Here is a 17014-nt window from a genome sequence, read left to right as displayed (position 1 = left end):
CCTCACTAATTGGTGTAGGCATCACTGGACTGATTTCTGAGTTGAACTACTTTCCAATTCGGGAGAAGGTACAATTACCTCATCAAGTTCTACTTTCCTCCCACTCACTTCTTTTGAGAGAAACTCCTTCTCTAGAAAGGATCCATTCTTAGCAACGAATGTCTTGCCTTTAGATCTGTGATAGAAGGTGTACCCAATAGTTTCCTTTGGGTATCCTATGAAGATACATTTCTCCGATTTGGGTTCGAGCTTATCAGGTTGAAGCTTTTTCATATAATCATTGCAGCCCCAAACTTTAAGAAACGACAGCTTAGGTTTCTTGCTAAACCATAGTTCATATGGTGTCGTCTCAACGGATTTAGATGGTGCCCTATTTAACATGAATGCAGTTGTATCTAAAGCATAGCCCTAAAACGATAGTGGTAAATCGGTAAGAGACATCATAGATCGCACCATATCTAATAAAGTACGGTTACGATGTTCGGACACACCATTACGCTGTGGTGTTCCAGGTGGCGTGAGTTGCGAAACTATTCCACATTGAAAATGAAGACCAAACTCATAACTCAAATATTCACCTCCACGATCAGTTCATAGAAACTTTATTTTATTGTTACGATGATTTTCCACTTCACTCTGAAATTATTTGAACTTTTCAAATGTTTCAAACTTATGTTTCATTAAGTAGATATACCCATATATGCTCAATCATCTGTGAAGGTTAGAAAATAATGATACCCACCGCAAGCCTCAACTCTCATCGGACCGCATACGTCAGTATGTATTATTTCCAATAAGTTAGTGGCTCACTCCATTGTCCCGGAGAACGGAGTCTTAGTCATCTTGACCATGAGACATGGTTCGCAAGCATCAAGTGATTCATAATCAAGTCATTCCAAAAGTCCATAAGCATGGAGTTTCTTCATGCGCTTTATACTAATATGACCTAAACGGCAGTGCCACAAATAAGTTGCACTATCATTATTAACTTTGCATATTTTGGCTTCAATATTATGAATATGTGTATCACTACAATCGAGATTCAACAAAAATAGACCACTCATCAAGGATGCATGACCATAAAAGATATTACTCATATAAATAGAACAACCATTATTCTCTGATTTAAATGAATAACCGTCTCGCATCAAACAAGATCCAGATATAATGTTCATGCTCAACACTAGCACGAAATAACAATTATTCAGGTCTAAAACTAATCCCGACGGTAGATGTAGAGGTAGCGTGCTGACGGCGATCACATCGACTTTGGAAACATTTCCCACGCGCATCATCACCTCGTCCTTAGCCAATCTTCGATTAATCCGTAGCCCCTGTTTCGAGTTGCAAATATGAGCAAAAGAACCAGTATCAAATACCCAGGCGCTACTACGAGCATTAGTAAGGTACACATCAATAACATGTATCTCAAATATACCTTTCACTTTGCCATCCTTCTTATCCGCCAAATACTTGGGGCAGTTCCGCTTCCAGTGACCAGTCCCTTTGCAGTAGAAGCACTCAGTTTCAGGCTTAGGTCCAGACTTGGGCTTCTTCCCTTGAGCAGCAACTTGATTGCCGTTCTTCTTGAAGTTCCCCTTCTTCCCTTTGCCCTTTTTCTTGAAACTAGTGGTCTTTTTAACCAGCAACACTTGATGTTCCTTCTTGATTTCTACCTCCGCAGCCTTAGCGTCACGAAGAGCTCGGAAATTTTCTTTTCCATCCCTTGCATATTATAGTTCATCACCAAGCCTTTATAGCTTGGTGGCAGTGATTGAGGAACTCTGTCAATGACACTATCATCAGGAAGATTAACTCCTAGTTGAGTCAAGTGGTTATGATACCCAGACATTTTGAGTATATGTTCACTGACAAAACTATTCTCCTCCATTTTGCAGCTATAGAACTTGTTGGAGACTTCATATCTCTCAACTCAGGCATTTGCTTGAAATATTAACTTCAACTCCTGGAACATCTCATATGCTCCATGACGTTCAAAATGTTTTAGAAGTCCCGATTCTAAGCCGTAAAGCATGGCACACTGAACTATCGAGTAGTCATCAGCTTTCCTCTGCCAGACGTTCATAATGTCTGGAGTTGCTCCTGCAGCGGGTCTTGCACCTAGCGGTGCTTCCAGGACGTAATTCTTCTATGCAGCAATGAGGATACTCCTCAAGTTACGGACCCAGTCCGTGTAGTTGCTACCATCATCTTTCAACTTTGCTTTCTCTAGGAACGCATTAAAATTCAAGGGAACGGTAGCACGGGCCATTGATCTACAACAACATAGATATGCAAAAACTATCTGGTACAAAGTTCATGATAAATTAAAGTTCAATTAATCATATTACTAAAGAACTCCCACTTAGATAGACATCCCTCTAGTCATCTAAATGATCACGTGATCCATATCAACTAAACCATGTACGATCATCACGTGAGATGGAGTAGTTTTCAATGGTAAACATCTCTATGTTGATCATATTTTCTATATGATTCATGTTCGACCTTTCGGTCTTAGTGTTCCGAGGCCATATCTGCACATGCTAGGCTCGTCAAGTTTAACCCGAGTATTCTGCACGTGCAAACTGGCTTGCACCCGTTGTATGTGAACGTAGAGCTTATCATACCCGATCATCACGTGGTGTCTCGGCACGACGAACTATAGCAACGGTGCATACTCAGGGAGAACACTATACCTTGAAATTTAGTGAGAGATCATCTTATAATGCTACCGCCGTACTAAGCAAAATAAGATGCAAAAAAGATAAACATCACATGTAATCAAAACATGTGACATGATATGGCCATCATCATCTTATGCCTTTGATCTCCATCTCCAAAGCACCGTCATGATCTCCATCGTCACCGGCTTGACACCTTGATCTCCATCGTAGCATCGTTGCCGTCTCCCCAACTATTGCTTCTACGACTATCGTTAGTGCTTAATGATAAAGTAAAGCAATTACATGGTGATTGCATTTCATACAATAAAGCGACAACTATAAGGCTCCTGCCAGTTGCCGATAACTTATACAAAACATGAGCATCTCATACAAAAATTTATATCTCATCACGTCTTGACCATATAATATCACAAAATGCCCTGCAAAAACAAGTTAGACGTCCTCTACTTTGTTGTTGCAAGTTTTACGTGGCTGCTATGGGCTTCTAGCAAGAACCGTTCTTACCTACGCATCAAAACCACAACGATTTTTCGTCAAGTGTGCTGTTTTAACCTTCAACAAGGACCAGTCGTAGTCAAACTCGATTCAACTAAAGTTGGAGAAACAGACACCCGCCAGCCACCTGTGTGCGAAGCACGTCGGTAGAACCAATCTCATGAACGCGGTCATGTAATGTCGGTCCGGGCCGCTTCATCCAACAATACCGCCGAATCAAAGTAAGACGTTGGTGGTAAGCAGTATGACTATTAGCGCCGACAACTCTTTCTGTTCTACTCGTGCATATCATCTACGCATAGACCTGGCTAGGATGCCACTTTTAGGGAACGTAGCAATTCAAAAAAATTCCAACGATCACGCAAGATCTATCTAGGAGATGCATAGCAACGAGACAGGAAGAGTGTGTCCACGTACCCTCGTTGACCGAAAGCGAAAGCGTTATGTTAACGCGGTTGATGTAGTCGAGCGTCTTCACGATCCAACCGATCCAAGTACCGAACGTATGGCACCTCCGTGTTCAGCACACGTTCAGCTCGATGACGTCCCTCGAGCTCTTGATCCAGTAGAGGGTCGAGGGAGAGTTCCGTCAGCACGACGGCGTGGTGACGGTGTTGGTGATGTGATCCGCGCAGGGCTTCGCCTAAGCACTATGACCGGAGGAGTAAACTGTGGAGGGGGGCACCGCACACGGCTAAGACAAATCTTGGTGTGCTTTTGGGGTGCCCCCCGCCCCCGTATATAAAGGGGGGAGGAGGAGGCCGGCGGCTAAGGAGGGGCGCGCCAAGAGGGGAGTCCTACTTGGACTCCCAGTCCAAGTAGGATTCGCCCCCCTCCTTCCTTCCAACGGAGGGGGAAAGGGGAAAGAGGTGGAGAGGGAGAAGGAAAGGGGGGCCGCGCCCCCACCCCTTGTCCAATTCGGATTGGGCTTGGGGGGGGGGGCGCCACCTCCTGTGGCTGCCTCCTCCTCTCCACTATGGCCCATGAGGCCCATTAACTTTCCCGGGGGGTTCCGGTAACCTCCCGGTACTCCGAAAAATCTCCGATCTTCTTCGGAACCATTCCGGTGTCTGTATATAACCTTCCAATATATGAATCTTTACCTCTCAACCATTTTGAGACCCCTCGTCATGTCCATGATCTCATCCAGGACTTCGAACAAACTTCGGTCACCAAAACACATAACTCATAATACAAATCATCATCGAACGTTAAGCGTGTGGACCCTACGGGTTTGAGAACTATGTAGACATGACCGAGACACATCTCAGGTCAATAATCAATAGTGGAACCTAGATGCTCATATTGGCTCCTACATATTCTACAAAGATCTTTATCGGTCAAACCGCATAACATACGTCATTCCCTTTGTCATCAGTATGTTACTTGCCCAAGATTCGATCGTCGGTATCATCATACCTAGTTCAATCTCATTACCGGCAAGTCTCTTTACTCATTCTGTAATGCATCATCCCGCAACTAACTCATTAGTCACATTGCTTGCAAGGCTTATAGTGATGTGCATTACCGAGAGGGCCCAGAGATACCTCTCCGATACTCGGAGTGACAAATCCTAATCTTGATCTATGCCAACCCAACAAACACCTTCAGATACACCTGTAGAGCATCTTTATAATCACCCAGTTACATTGTGATGTTTGATAGCACACAAAGTGTTCCTCCGGTATTCGGGAGTTGCATAATCTCATAGTCAGAGGAATATGTATAAGTCATGAAGAAAGCAATAGCAATAAAACTAAACAATCATTATGCTAAGCTAACAGATGGGTCTTGTCCACCACATCATTCTCTAATGATGTGACCCCGTTGATCAAATGACAACACATGTCTATGGTCAGGAAACTTAACCATCTTTGATTAACGAGCTAGTCAAGTAGAGGCATACTAGGGACACTCTGTTTGTCTACGTATTCACACATGTACTAAGTTTCTGGTTAATACAATTCTAGCATGAATAATAAAAATTTAACATTATATAAGGAAATGTAAATAACAACTTTATTATTGCCTCTAGGGCATATTTCCTTCAGTCTCCCACTTGCACTAGAGTCAGTAATCTAGATTACATAGTAATGATTCTAACACCCATGGAGTCTTGGTGCTGATCATGTTTTGCTTGTGGAAGAGGTTTAGTCAACGGGTGTGCAACATTCAGATCCATATGTATTTTGCAAATCTCTATGTCTCCCTCCTTGACTTGATCGCGGATGGAATTGAAGCGTCTCTTGATGTGTTTGGTTCTCTTGTGAAATCTGGATTCCTTCGCCAAGGCTATTGCTCCAGTATTGTCACAAAAGATTTTCATTGGACCCAATGCACTAGGTATTGCACCTAGATCGGATATGAACTCCTTCATCCAGACTCCTTCATATGCTGCTTCCGAAGCAGCTATATACTCTGCTTCACACGTAGATCCCGCACGACGCTCTGCTTGGAACTGCACCAACTGACAACTCCACCATTCAATATAAACACGTATCCGGTTTGCGACTTAGAGTCATCCGGATCAGTGTCGAAGCTTGCATCGACGTAACCATTTACGACGAGCTCTTTGTCACCTCCATAAACGAGAAACATATCCTTAGTCCTTTTCAGGTATTTCAGGATGTTCTTGACCGCTATCCAGTGATCCACTCCTGGATTACTTTAGTACCTCCCTGCTAAACTTATAGCAAGGCACATATCAGGTCTGGTACATAGCATTGCATACATGATAGAACCTATGGTTGAGGTATAGGGAATGAATTTCATTTTCTCTCTATCTTCTGCAGTGGTCGAGCATTGAGTCTGACTCAACTTCACACCTTGTAACACAGGCAAGAACCCTTTCTTTGACTGATCCATTTTGAACTTCTTCAAAACTTTATCAAGGTATGTACTTTGTGAAAGTCCAATTAAGCGTCTTGATCTATCTCTATAAATCTTGATGCCCAATATATAAGCAGCTTCATCGAGGTCTTTTATTGAAAAATTCTTATTCAAGTATCCTTTTATGCTATCCAGAAATTCTTTATTATTTCCAATCAACAATATGTCATCCGCATATAATATCAGAAATGCTACGGAGCTCCCACTCAAATTCTTGTAAATACAGGCTTCTCCAAAAGTCTGTATAAAACCATATGCTTTGATCACACTATCAAAGGAAATATAAATAATAACTTTATTATTGCCTCTAGGGTATATTTCCTTCTAGTAACGGTAACGGTGGCAAAAGTAACAGTAGCAGTTTTGTAGCAATTTTAACAGTGGCGACGACAAAGTAAAGTAGTATGTGAAAATCTCGTAGGCAACGGATCAATGATGGATAATTATGTCGGATAGCATTCATCATGCAACAGTTATAACCTAAGGTGACACAGAACTAGCTCCAATTCATCAATGTAATATAGGCATGTATTCCGAATATAGTCATATGTGCTTATGGAAAAGAACTTGCATGACATCTTTTGTCCTACCCTCCCATGGCAGCGGGGTCCTAATGGAAACTAAGGGATATTAAGGCCTCCTTTTAATATAGAACCAAACCAAAACATTAACACTTAGTGAATACATGAACTCCTCAAACTACGATCATCACCGGGAAGTGTCCAGACTATTGTCACTCTGGGGTTGCCGGATCATAACGCGTAGTAGGTGACTATAACTTGCAAGATAGGATCAAGAACACAAATATATTCATGAAAACATAATAGGTTCAAATCTGAAATCATGGCACTCGGGCCCTAGTGACAAGCATCAAGCATAGCAAAGTCATAGCAACATCAATCTTAGAACATAGTGGATACTAGGGATCAAACCCTAACAAAACTAACTCGATTACATGATAAATCTCATCCAACCCATCACCGTCCAGCAAGCCTATGCTGGAATTACTCACGCATGGCGGTGAGCATCATTAAATTGGTGATGTAGGATGGTTGATGATGACGATGACGACGATTTCCCCTCTCCGGAGCCCAAAACGGACTCCGGATCTGCCCTCCTGAGAAGGAACAGGAGGTGGCGGCGGCTCCCTATCGTAAAACGCGATGAATCCTTCTCTCTGATTTATTTTCTCCCCGAACGTGAATATATGGAGTTGGAGTTGAGGACGGTGGAGCTTCGTGGGACCCACAAGCCAGGGGAGCGCCCCCGGGGGTAGGGCGCCCCCCACCCTTGTGGACAGCAGGTGGGTCCTTCTCGGTTGATTCTTTCACCAATATTTTTTATTTATTTCAAAAATATTCTCCGTAAAGTTTTAGGTCATTCTGAGAACTTTTATTTCTGCACAAAAATAACACCATGCAATTCTGCTGGAACCAGCGTCAGTCCGGGTTAGTTCCATTCAAATCATGCAAATTAGAGTCCAAAATAAGGGCAAAAGAGTTTGGAAAAGCAGATACGATGGAGACGTATCACACACACCGCCACGTCTGACCCGGCCCATGCTGGCCCACCCGACCCCACTTATATTCGCCCCCATCCTCTCGCCGGAGCAAACTCTAGCCAATCCACTCCACTCCCCTCCACTCCCCTCCACTCCCTTCCACCACCCGAGCTCACCTCCGGCGGTTTGCGACCTTCTCCGCCATGGCAGGCAGCGGATCGGACTCCGACCAGTCCGGATCCGTCGACTGTGTGTCGTCCCGTGTGGGTTGGAAGAGGCAATGGCAGTCCGCATTGCACTCCGCCACTCCCGGGAGGACAGCGCCCAGCCGACGGACGGATCCATTTGCCGCGACGCCATAACGTCGGCTCATCGGGCACTTGGGTCCTGTGGTGCTGGATCCTCGCGGTCCCGGGCGGAAGACCTTTCTTTCCCCATCACCGGTCGGGCAGAGTATGAGTCCCACCAGGAACGAGCGGCCCGTCGTGGGAAGGAGAGGATAAGGGCCGCCGAGGCCCGTATCACAGCGGAAATGGCGGTGACGGAGGCGGCTGTTGCGGCAGCGCGGGCGGATGCAGAGGAGGAAGCCATCCGCGCCCGCATTGTGAAGAAACGACAGCGGAGGAACACGCGCCCCCTCGCCGTGAGCAGAATCAGGCGGTCCGTGCCATGGCCGGACTGCCACCGAAGGAGGAGAAGGAGGACAACGACGGCGAGGACAACTCCGGCGACGAGCAGATCCGGCTCGATCCGTACTGCGTCTTCGACCGGTACTTCCGCGAGAAGGACGGCAAGGGCGCCGGGAAGGGCAAGGGCAGCCGTGGATGAACTCCACCATAGCCAAACATGCCAAATTTTGATAGTCCGATGGCATGTTTAGTGTAGTGTGATGGAGTAGCCGGGCAATGCGTGTGCGTCGATGTAGTTGCATGAGTTTGTATGGATTTGAGATATGGTAATTGAGGTGTCCGGATGTGGATTGAATTTTTTGAGGAGTGCCCAGTCAGTGCCCCCGGACGCGCCCGGGTGTGTCCGCGGGCGTTTGAGCGGCCGGATTTGCCAAGTCCGTCTATAGATGCTCTGATGGTAGTTGGACGCACCACTTGACACACTCTTAATTAATTAAAGTGACTCTTGAGGAGGTTCCGCAAGGGGTATCCTTAAGTAATTTTATTTTTCTGGTACCCCTTAACTAGTTGCTCTACTGGAAAAATGGACTTGAAGTTTTTTTTTTGCGGACGCGTGGAAGCTTGGCCCGAATTTTTTTCGGGCTGCAAATGAAGCTCGAGGCCGACCCAGTTTTTTTGGGCCAGGTGGTCGGGCCGGGCTGCCCACGATCAGGTTTAGCACGGTGGCAACAGCAGAATTTTGTCACGGTCCAAACAAGATAAGAAAGCGGAACCAATTGACGTGGCGTAGAAACTTCCAAACAAAACAACCCATACGACCCACGCGAGGGGGACGTCAATACGGGCAAACAAAATGGGGGAGATCGTAAGAAGGCCGCAGAAAGGTCCCAGCTGCTCGCAAAGGTGAGTTTTTTCGGAACCCACAGATCTTACGAGCCATCCTCCTCGAAGAACTCCAGTGCTTATCTTCTACTCGCCCCTGGCCTAATCCATCCAATCTTTCGGTTCAGAAGGCGAGGAGGGTGCGGTGCCTGGTCCAGATCTCGTGGCCGCCATGGCGGAGCAGTTCGCGGAGTCAGCGGTAAGGAATTTTCCGCCACTTCTTTCTTCTTCAGTGCGTTGTTTCAAGATCGCTCTTCTTTGTGCGCAGCTTATAGATGTGAGAGAGCGAGATGAGTTGTTTGCAGATCTGCCTTGCCCCTAACATCCCAGATCTGCCATTTATCTCCCCGCCCCGGCGGGTGAAAGGACGGTGCTTACTTAGTCTTAGTCACCGTGTGGCTTGCGTAGCGAGTAGAAACGCGCGGTGGCCGGCATCGTCATCGACCATTGCGCATCATACGTATTTCTGTGGGTAGATAGTTAGATCTGCATAATAACTAATAAATCATCTTATGTCTTCTCGGTGGTCGTAATTGTAACAACATATCATGGTTCTTTACAATAGAAAAACGATTGCAAAATGCTGAATTGTTTGAAAAGATTTGTTTTTTCACTTGCCAAGTTGGCGACTGTTTACTGCTCTGAGGTAGTGAATTTTAATCTGTTCAAGTATTGTATAGTTGATCCAACTTGTTTTCGTTGTTTAATTTGTGGCGCACCCCCTTACCTGTCTTGTGTCACGAGTACCTGAGGATAGTTTAGTGTAACTGTTTATACCATGTGTTTTACAAGTTTTTGACATGACGCCGAGTTTTACACTTATCTGCCTGCGAAAGGTAAATCATTTAGTGACTGTAGTGTTCTGTGATTAATTCGACATCCTAAACTTACTGTTTTGAGTATTTTTCTATCTAATGAATCCACTGAAATTGACTGTCGGCATGAATTGCCTTGTTGTTTTAAATGAATGTGTAGTTTCAGACACTGCAAGCTAGATGTTCTGGATATCCCCGTGCATCCTTGTGCCAGCGAACCTGCATCTCTCACTTTGACCACTTAGCTTTACCAATCCTGTTTCACTTCACTTTGGCTGTGACTTCTTGTATTCCTAAAATAGTCTCTGCTGTGAGTGTAGAAACGTGTAAATATATGAAACTTCAGGGTTACTAATCTATTGAAATTAAGCTTCAGTTTGTGCTGTTGTCAAACTCGTGACTGCATACAACAGCTCTGTATTAGAAGTGTCTATTATTATATATTGGAAACGATCGTTGATAATCTGAGCATGCGAAACTGTGAAGTATGTGACTTTTTCTTGCTAACCTAGTAAGGTATAATCCGTGCAAGCTCTACGCACGTACGTTTGTTTTGTTTTCACAAAAGTATATATGTTTTAGATTCTGATAGATCATCTCTTTATCTTCAGAACAATGTAATCATCGAAGAGGTGAACAAGGGCCTGAACCCTGGAATGATAGTCCTGCTTGTGGTTGCGACCACCCTGCTGCTTTTCTTTGTTGGGAACTATGCGCTGTACCTGTATGCGCAGAAGACGCTCCCTCCGAAGAAGAAGAAGCCAGTCTCGAAGAAGAAGCTCAAGAGGGAAAAGCTGAAGCAAGGGGTTTCTGCACCAGGGGAGTGAAGAGATCCATCGATTTCTCATGTCGATTGCTTTATGCTGGGCTCCTCTTTACCTGATAAAAAATATATACCATCTGGAGCTGCGGTGTTGAGCGACTGTTTATGTAGAAGCCTTGTCTTGAGTGGTACATCGTCGGTATTGGACACCTTATTTAAGTGAACTGATAAACCTTAGCCTAAATTAAGCTGCTCCTGGTCATAGTTTCTTTAATTAAAAACTTTGCTGGGGATCATCTGTGGCAAACTTGTTAAACTTGTGTAGCCGTTTGCAGTTTGGTATGTTGTGTTGCATTGTGGTTTGGCGTCTCTCTGTCCTTCTCAACAAAGGGTTTTTATTGGCTCAAATGGAGCATCAAGATGATACATCACACTGAACACACACCCGGCCTCTGCATAACTAAGATGCACATAGCCAACCCAACACACACACAGAAACACACCAGCAACTAGCAAAGTCATAAGACCAAAAGTTGTTTGCAGGTGTGGAAAAAAGAAAAAGAAACAAGAAATAAGCCCCAAAGCGATCAGGTGAACGATCGACAAACTATAACTGAGACCATATCCGCATCAACCATTGACACCACATGGATGACAAGGATCTTCAACAGCAACACCTTCAGGAAGGAAGCGACACTCAAGCGACGCCGTCACCGGATCGAACCACAAAGGCCAGTATCAAAGTTTTCACTTTGAAGAATCAGTCCGAACATATCCGAGCAATGCCTCCAACGAGGTAACGATGTGAAAAACATCGCCATTGCCAGGAATAACCACTCGGGTCTGTCCTAGGCTTTTGCCCCGGAGCTCGAGACCGGGTGCACATAGCACCACCATCCAAATCTCACATGTGTTGTCTCCACCACTTTTCCGCTATCCGAGCAGCTACAATTGGATCGCCGCTACTCCACAAACAACCCTTTGCGTCAAGTCATTGTCCATAATTTGTAACCCACCACTGTAGTCATCCACCGGATCAGGAGATAAAACCTCCCGAAGTCTTTTTGATGATGCCGTGGATCCGTATGAAGTCGTTGCAAAACAATCTACATACGCCACCATCCGGCCAATCGGATCAAAATCACCTCCACCATCCAGCACATCACCGCAGCCCCAACAATCCAGAGACCGCGTGGCCGGAGCAATGCCAAGACCACCGATGCCTCAACGACCGCCACGCCGGAGCCACCACCACAGATCGAGGGAGGTGGGTGCTGCCAGAGACGAGGGCCGCCCTGCATGAGGCATATTTGCGACTGTACGCAGCTAGTTGGTTCCTGGAAGACGTCAGGTGCAGCTCATGGGGAAACAGCCCGCCGCCACCATGGCCATTGCCAGTCCGCGACTCTATCCGACACCAGCCGCCGCAGACCACGACACCATCTTGGGGAGGAGGTCAGGGGCATGCGCAGCAAGCCAGGGGACCGATAACATGGCCTGAACTGAAGCACGAACAGCATATATCACTGTCACCGGCCTGCGAAGAACCTACGATGGTCACATCAACAGATGCCGGCACGGTCAGGCTGGATCCAAGCGAGAGGCTGGCGCGTCCTGGTGCTCGTCTCGGCGGCTGAGAGCGTCCTTGTGCGAGTCGCCGGCAGACGCAATAGCCGATTGCATCCATCTGAGCACGATTTGGACATGCAAACAACACGGCTTGGATCCACCATCTAAGCACGATTTGGACATGCAAACAGCACGGCTTGGATCCAACATCTGAGCACACATCCTGGACATGCAAACCGCCCAGGTTGGATCCGTATGCTATGGCTGACTAGAGCACGCCGCAACCACTGTCGTCTGCAAATCCAACGGCCACCGCCAAGGCTCCGCTCCAGCCGCTGCACGCGCCGCCATCCACAGATCCGACGGCCGCCGCCGGGGCTCTGCCACTCGCCGATCCAATCTGCACAAGGAGCCGCCAACAGCCTTCTTGTCGCCAGAACAGAGAAAGGCCCCGCCGCCGCCGCCACCGCACAGGCTTTGCCTGGCGCTGGCCTCCGGCGGCAGCGAGGGGGAGAAGCTGGTGATGGGGTCGAAGGTGTGGTGGATTTGGTCGCCGCCCGTGTCGCCTAGGTTAGGCGACGCGGGGGCCTAGGGTACACTATACAGTTCCAACATGTTGACCAATTTTATGGCCTGTGCAAAATTGATCGTCCTGCGATTATTTGGCTTGTCTGCAAGGCTTGGGGTTTTGCTTTGCTATATGGGATATGAAGAAGTAGGTATTTCTTATGTCGAATGCAAAACAGGTAATCCCTTGGTACTTACCCCTCGAGTCCTCTCAAGTTATGAAGTTCTCATAATCCAAACTCCATTGCGCCTCAAACTCGAAGCATGAGCTTTACGAACTGTTCGGTCCACACAGCCTGTTTTGGTGACAATCATGTTTCTATGTCGACCCCGTTGTCTTTGCTGAAGTGGACCTAGATGACACGGAGGTGCCAAAGAGTTGATGATTTTGGCTCTAATTAGCTTTGTACATGGACTAAAGGCAATGATGTCAACTCATACCGTGTACAGTTTGACTCTTCAACCGAGCCAGCTCATACCGCAGTTTCCTTTTGGTTTAAGGAATTTCATTGGAATTCAGATCAGGTCTTCTTTGATTCTTATAGGAATTTTCCCCTTTAGAGCTCTTTGGTTCATAGAAATGGATTCCTATTCCTACATGAATAGGATTGGTTTCTATCCTCCAGATTTTAAAGGAAAATAAACATTAAGCTAGAATCAATGCAAAATTTCCTACCAAATGTCTGATGATACATGGAAATGGTACTATAGGCCGGCAGGATTTATCATGGTCATGGTTAACACCTTAACTACATACACAAGAGATACCTCGCACTGGTTGAAAAATCTGCTCCGGCTTGTCTCCTTTCCCCCTCTTCCCCTCGGACTGTTTGACCAAAAGATGAGAGCGGCCACCTTCCTTCCTTCCCCGTCCGTCTCACGCTCACACCCATCGATCAGCTGCAGCTGAAGGAGCGCAACCAACCCAACAAGAAAAACCGACCTTCTTGTCCCAAAGCATCTGCTAGCTAGCATGTTGCCTTCCACTCCAGCTAGTGACCACTGTAGTGGCTGACGGACGACAACACGCATCCACCACATCCATACCACAGCATTTGTGTGTCTTCCAAGCCTCGCGTTGCAGACGGCTTGTCCCCCTCGATCGTCTTCCTAGCTAATCCCCAGCTGCCGCAACCCAAAGCTACCTATCTACCAGTACTACGTATGTAGTATAGCTTAGCCACTCAAAAGCTATGCCAAAGTGCAAGTGGTGGTACTACCTAAGAAAGAAAGACATACACAATGAGACATGCATGCGCCGGCTCACCCGAATCACTTCCCCCGCACTGCACTGGGCTGCACAGTCCGATCCCTGTCGAGAGCGAGCGAGAGGAAGAGTTACTTGCACTCGACCCCAGCCAGCCAGCCAAGACGGCATGGCAGCTCACCTAACACGGGCCAACTACAGGTGCAGGGCAGATAGCAATACAATACGAATATACTACGATCGACATGGTTTCTCTTCTGTCTAAAGCGATCGTTGGTTGGTTCGGCGCACGTACGATCGATCACCCGGCCACATGCATGCAAACCACTGAAATGATGCTTTGCGTTCTTTGATTTGAATTTCCTCCGCTTTTGTTTTGTTTCCCGGGCCCCTTGCATTGCATTGTGCGACGCAGCCGTTTCACCTCACCCGACCTCCCCTTTTATACTGTACAACAGAATCGACGGATCGATCGCATTACTGCTTCCGCGGCCATAGTTGCAGCCTGCCTGTTGCGTAGACGATAAGCATGCGACGGCTAAAAGCGACAAGGACTCGCCGCCGGTTGGTGATATAAGTGGCGGGGAGACGCCCCGGCCGTGAAGACAAGGTATAGGAAGAAGAGAGAATACCACTGCGCCAACTAGTAGCAACTCAAGAGTCGATTGATTACGTTACGTGAAGTGCGTCGATCGATCCCTAGGAAGGAAGGAAGGAAGCAAGCAAGGATAGGATAGGATGCAGGGCGAAGTGGAGCAGCAGGCGCCGATGCAGATGGTGCTGCGGGTGAAGCACCCGTCGTCGCTGTCCAGCGGCAGCGAGGAGGCGTCGGAGGGGGAGGGGTCGTCCAGGTCGGCGCTCTCCGTGTTCAAGGCCAAGGAGGAGCAGATCGAGAGGAAGAAGATGGAGGTCAGGGACAAGGTCTTCGCGCAGCTCGGCCGCGTCGAGGAGGAGTCCAAGCGCCTAGCATTCATACGACAGGTACCTACCTAGTACTCCTAGCTAATAGTAGTACTACTCTTCGGTTACGACGTAGCCTAAACCATACAGCTCAAACGAAAATGATGTGTTTGTAGGAGCTGGAAGGGATGGCCGATCCTACGAGGAAGGAGGTGGAATCAATACAGCGGCGGATCGACACCGTCAACCGCCAGCTCAAGCCTCTCAGCAAGAGCTGCGTCAAGAAGGTGACAAGGACTTCCTGGACGTGACATAGAAATTCTACTTACTTACTTTCACTGCATTCATTATATATATTGACATGTGGATTTTATTGTTGTTGAACTGGGAAAACGAACAAAACAGGAGAAAGAATACAAGGAGATTCTCGAGGCGTACAACGAGAAGAGCAAGGAGAAGGCCATACTTGTCAACAGGCTAATAGAGGTGCATCACCTCGTCTTCTTCTTAGTTAAATATATCAGCTGCCACATTATTAGTAGTGATCACTTTACTCCGCTCTTCATGTGCAGCTGGTGAGCGAAAGCGAGAGGATGAGGATGAAGAAGCTTGAAGAGCTCAACAAGACAGTCGATTCACTCTATTAGTTAGACGTAATAATAATGTTAATTACCACGCCCGAGAGCTTAATTTCGCTGTGCAATCTCCGTCCGTCCCATGGATTTGAATGTATGTGATCTGTACGTGTCAGCTTGTAACTCACACCATGTCGTGAGCGATTCTTCTTTAATTTTCGCCTTTCTTCTTGCTTGCTTCCTTGTGATTGACGGGTTTGTTGAGTCCATCTTGTTGCACTGTCGTTGTCGAGTAAAACTGACGTATTTAAACGAAAGGGACCAAGGAACAAGACTGACAAAAAAAGGGTGAACATCGCTGGAATTGGTGTCGTGTGTGTTCATTCATTCTTGGCCAATGTTGATCGTTCATCCATTGTTGTCGTTGTTAGCTAGCGGCAGCTAATATGCTAGAGAGAGGCCGAGGGGAGGTGCCCATTGATTCTTCCGTTAGTGCTTATAAGTAGCCCACCTAGTACTGTCCCGAAAAAGGGTGCTCTTGCAGTTTCCGACTTGAAAGGTCAGCAGCTCAGCACTGTCGATCTTGCAACACCATCAGCACTGATCCTGCTGGTCAGCAACCACCTGACTGACACCCATAACGAACTGGTGGGTGGCTAGAGCCAGCGGCTACTAACCGGGGGTTAAAACGTCACGTTTAGCAGCGAAACTTCGTCGGATCGACCTAGGTAACATTTAATTAAGCCCCAGGAAAGGAAATGATGAGCGCTTGCTTCTTGGTAGAAGACTGACTCATGATGCAGGTGGCTAGCTGGTCCCTGAGTGAGTGAGTGAGATGGAGCCATGACTCATGATGCTGATATATAGGTAGGCGATCGACGAGACAGGCCACATGAACCCCAGGTGATTAGTGCACGCAAAGGCCCAAGCCATGAAGCCATCTTTTGGCTGGCTCCATGCTCGCCGTCCCGGAGCATGCATGGACTGATGAGTGAGTATGGACCAGCTGGTATGTATGGTACCACATTACATCACCGAATAGGCGAATAATGTCAGTACTTGTGGCTCCAGCCATCACGCCATTATAAGCTGTTCAATTACGGTACGTGCATGCTTAGGTGAAGGTGAGTACTTGTTGTACGTCCACCGGATCGTCAGTCCTTGTCATGTCACACATCTCCTCACTCCACTCTCTGCAAGATGGTGCTGGTCACTTGCTTCAGATTCAGTACAATGCAAAGTAGATGTGTGTGCTGCCTATTGCACTTGAAACAGTAGCACCGTAGAAGCAGATGAGGGCAGTAATAGCGATCTGGCACTGGCATCAGTTTCATAAGCCAGTTAATAGTTGGCGCGCCGTACTGGACCCGAAACAAAACTGTAGCAAAAGGCATTGGCTGGAGTCGGGGTCCGTTTATGCATTGCATCAACGTATGCATGTCCCCATTTCCATGAGGAGCAGGTATATTAAAGCTCCAAAGTGATAGGCGAGACTGACCTGCAATCGTATTAGCACACGTACGTACACGGCCGCG

The 17014-nt window shown here is 47.0% G+C and overlaps 2 protein-coding genes across 3 annotated transcripts; both read left to right on the top strand.

Annotated features, from left to right (window-relative positions):
* The first annotated feature begins 8966 nt into the window (after positions 1-8966).
* LOC123053224 (DNA-binding protein S1FA2) lies at positions 8967-11030 on the top strand. 2 transcript variants are annotated; one of them, XM_044476666.1, is made up of 3 exons: positions 8967-9104; positions 9212-9282; positions 10510-11030. In XM_044476666.1, exons 2-3 carry the CDS (start codon positions 9256-9258, stop codon positions 10723-10725), a joined length of 243 nt encoding a protein of 80 aa, XP_044332601.1. In that variant the 5' UTR covers positions 8967-9104; positions 9212-9255; the 3' UTR covers positions 10726-11030. The 2 variants fall into 2 exon arrangements, with proteins under 2 accessions (XP_044332601.1, XP_044332603.1); XM_044476668.1 differs by having other exon boundaries at positions 8984-9104; positions 9215-9282.
* A 3476-nt stretch (positions 11031-14506) lies between these two features.
* On the top strand, positions 14507-15697 carry LOC100682484 (uncharacterized). Its single transcript, XM_044476665.1, has 4 exons — positions 14507-14985; positions 15081-15191; positions 15310-15390; positions 15477-15697. Exons 1-4 carry the CDS (start codon positions 14743-14745, stop codon positions 15549-15551), a joined length of 510 nt encoding a protein of 169 aa, XP_044332600.1. The 5' UTR covers positions 14507-14742; the 3' UTR covers positions 15552-15697.
* Positions 15698-17014: the final 1317 nt, after the last annotated feature.

This window comes from Triticum aestivum, chromosome 2D, assembly GCF_018294505.1.
Source record: "Triticum aestivum cultivar Chinese Spring chromosome 2D, IWGSC CS RefSeq v2.1, whole genome shotgun sequence".
Lineage (NCBI taxonomy): Eukaryota > Viridiplantae > Streptophyta > Magnoliopsida > Poales > Poaceae > Triticum > Triticum aestivum.
The sequence above is the reverse complement of the archived record's forward strand: the minus strand, read 5'-3'. Positions and strand labels throughout refer to the sequence as shown.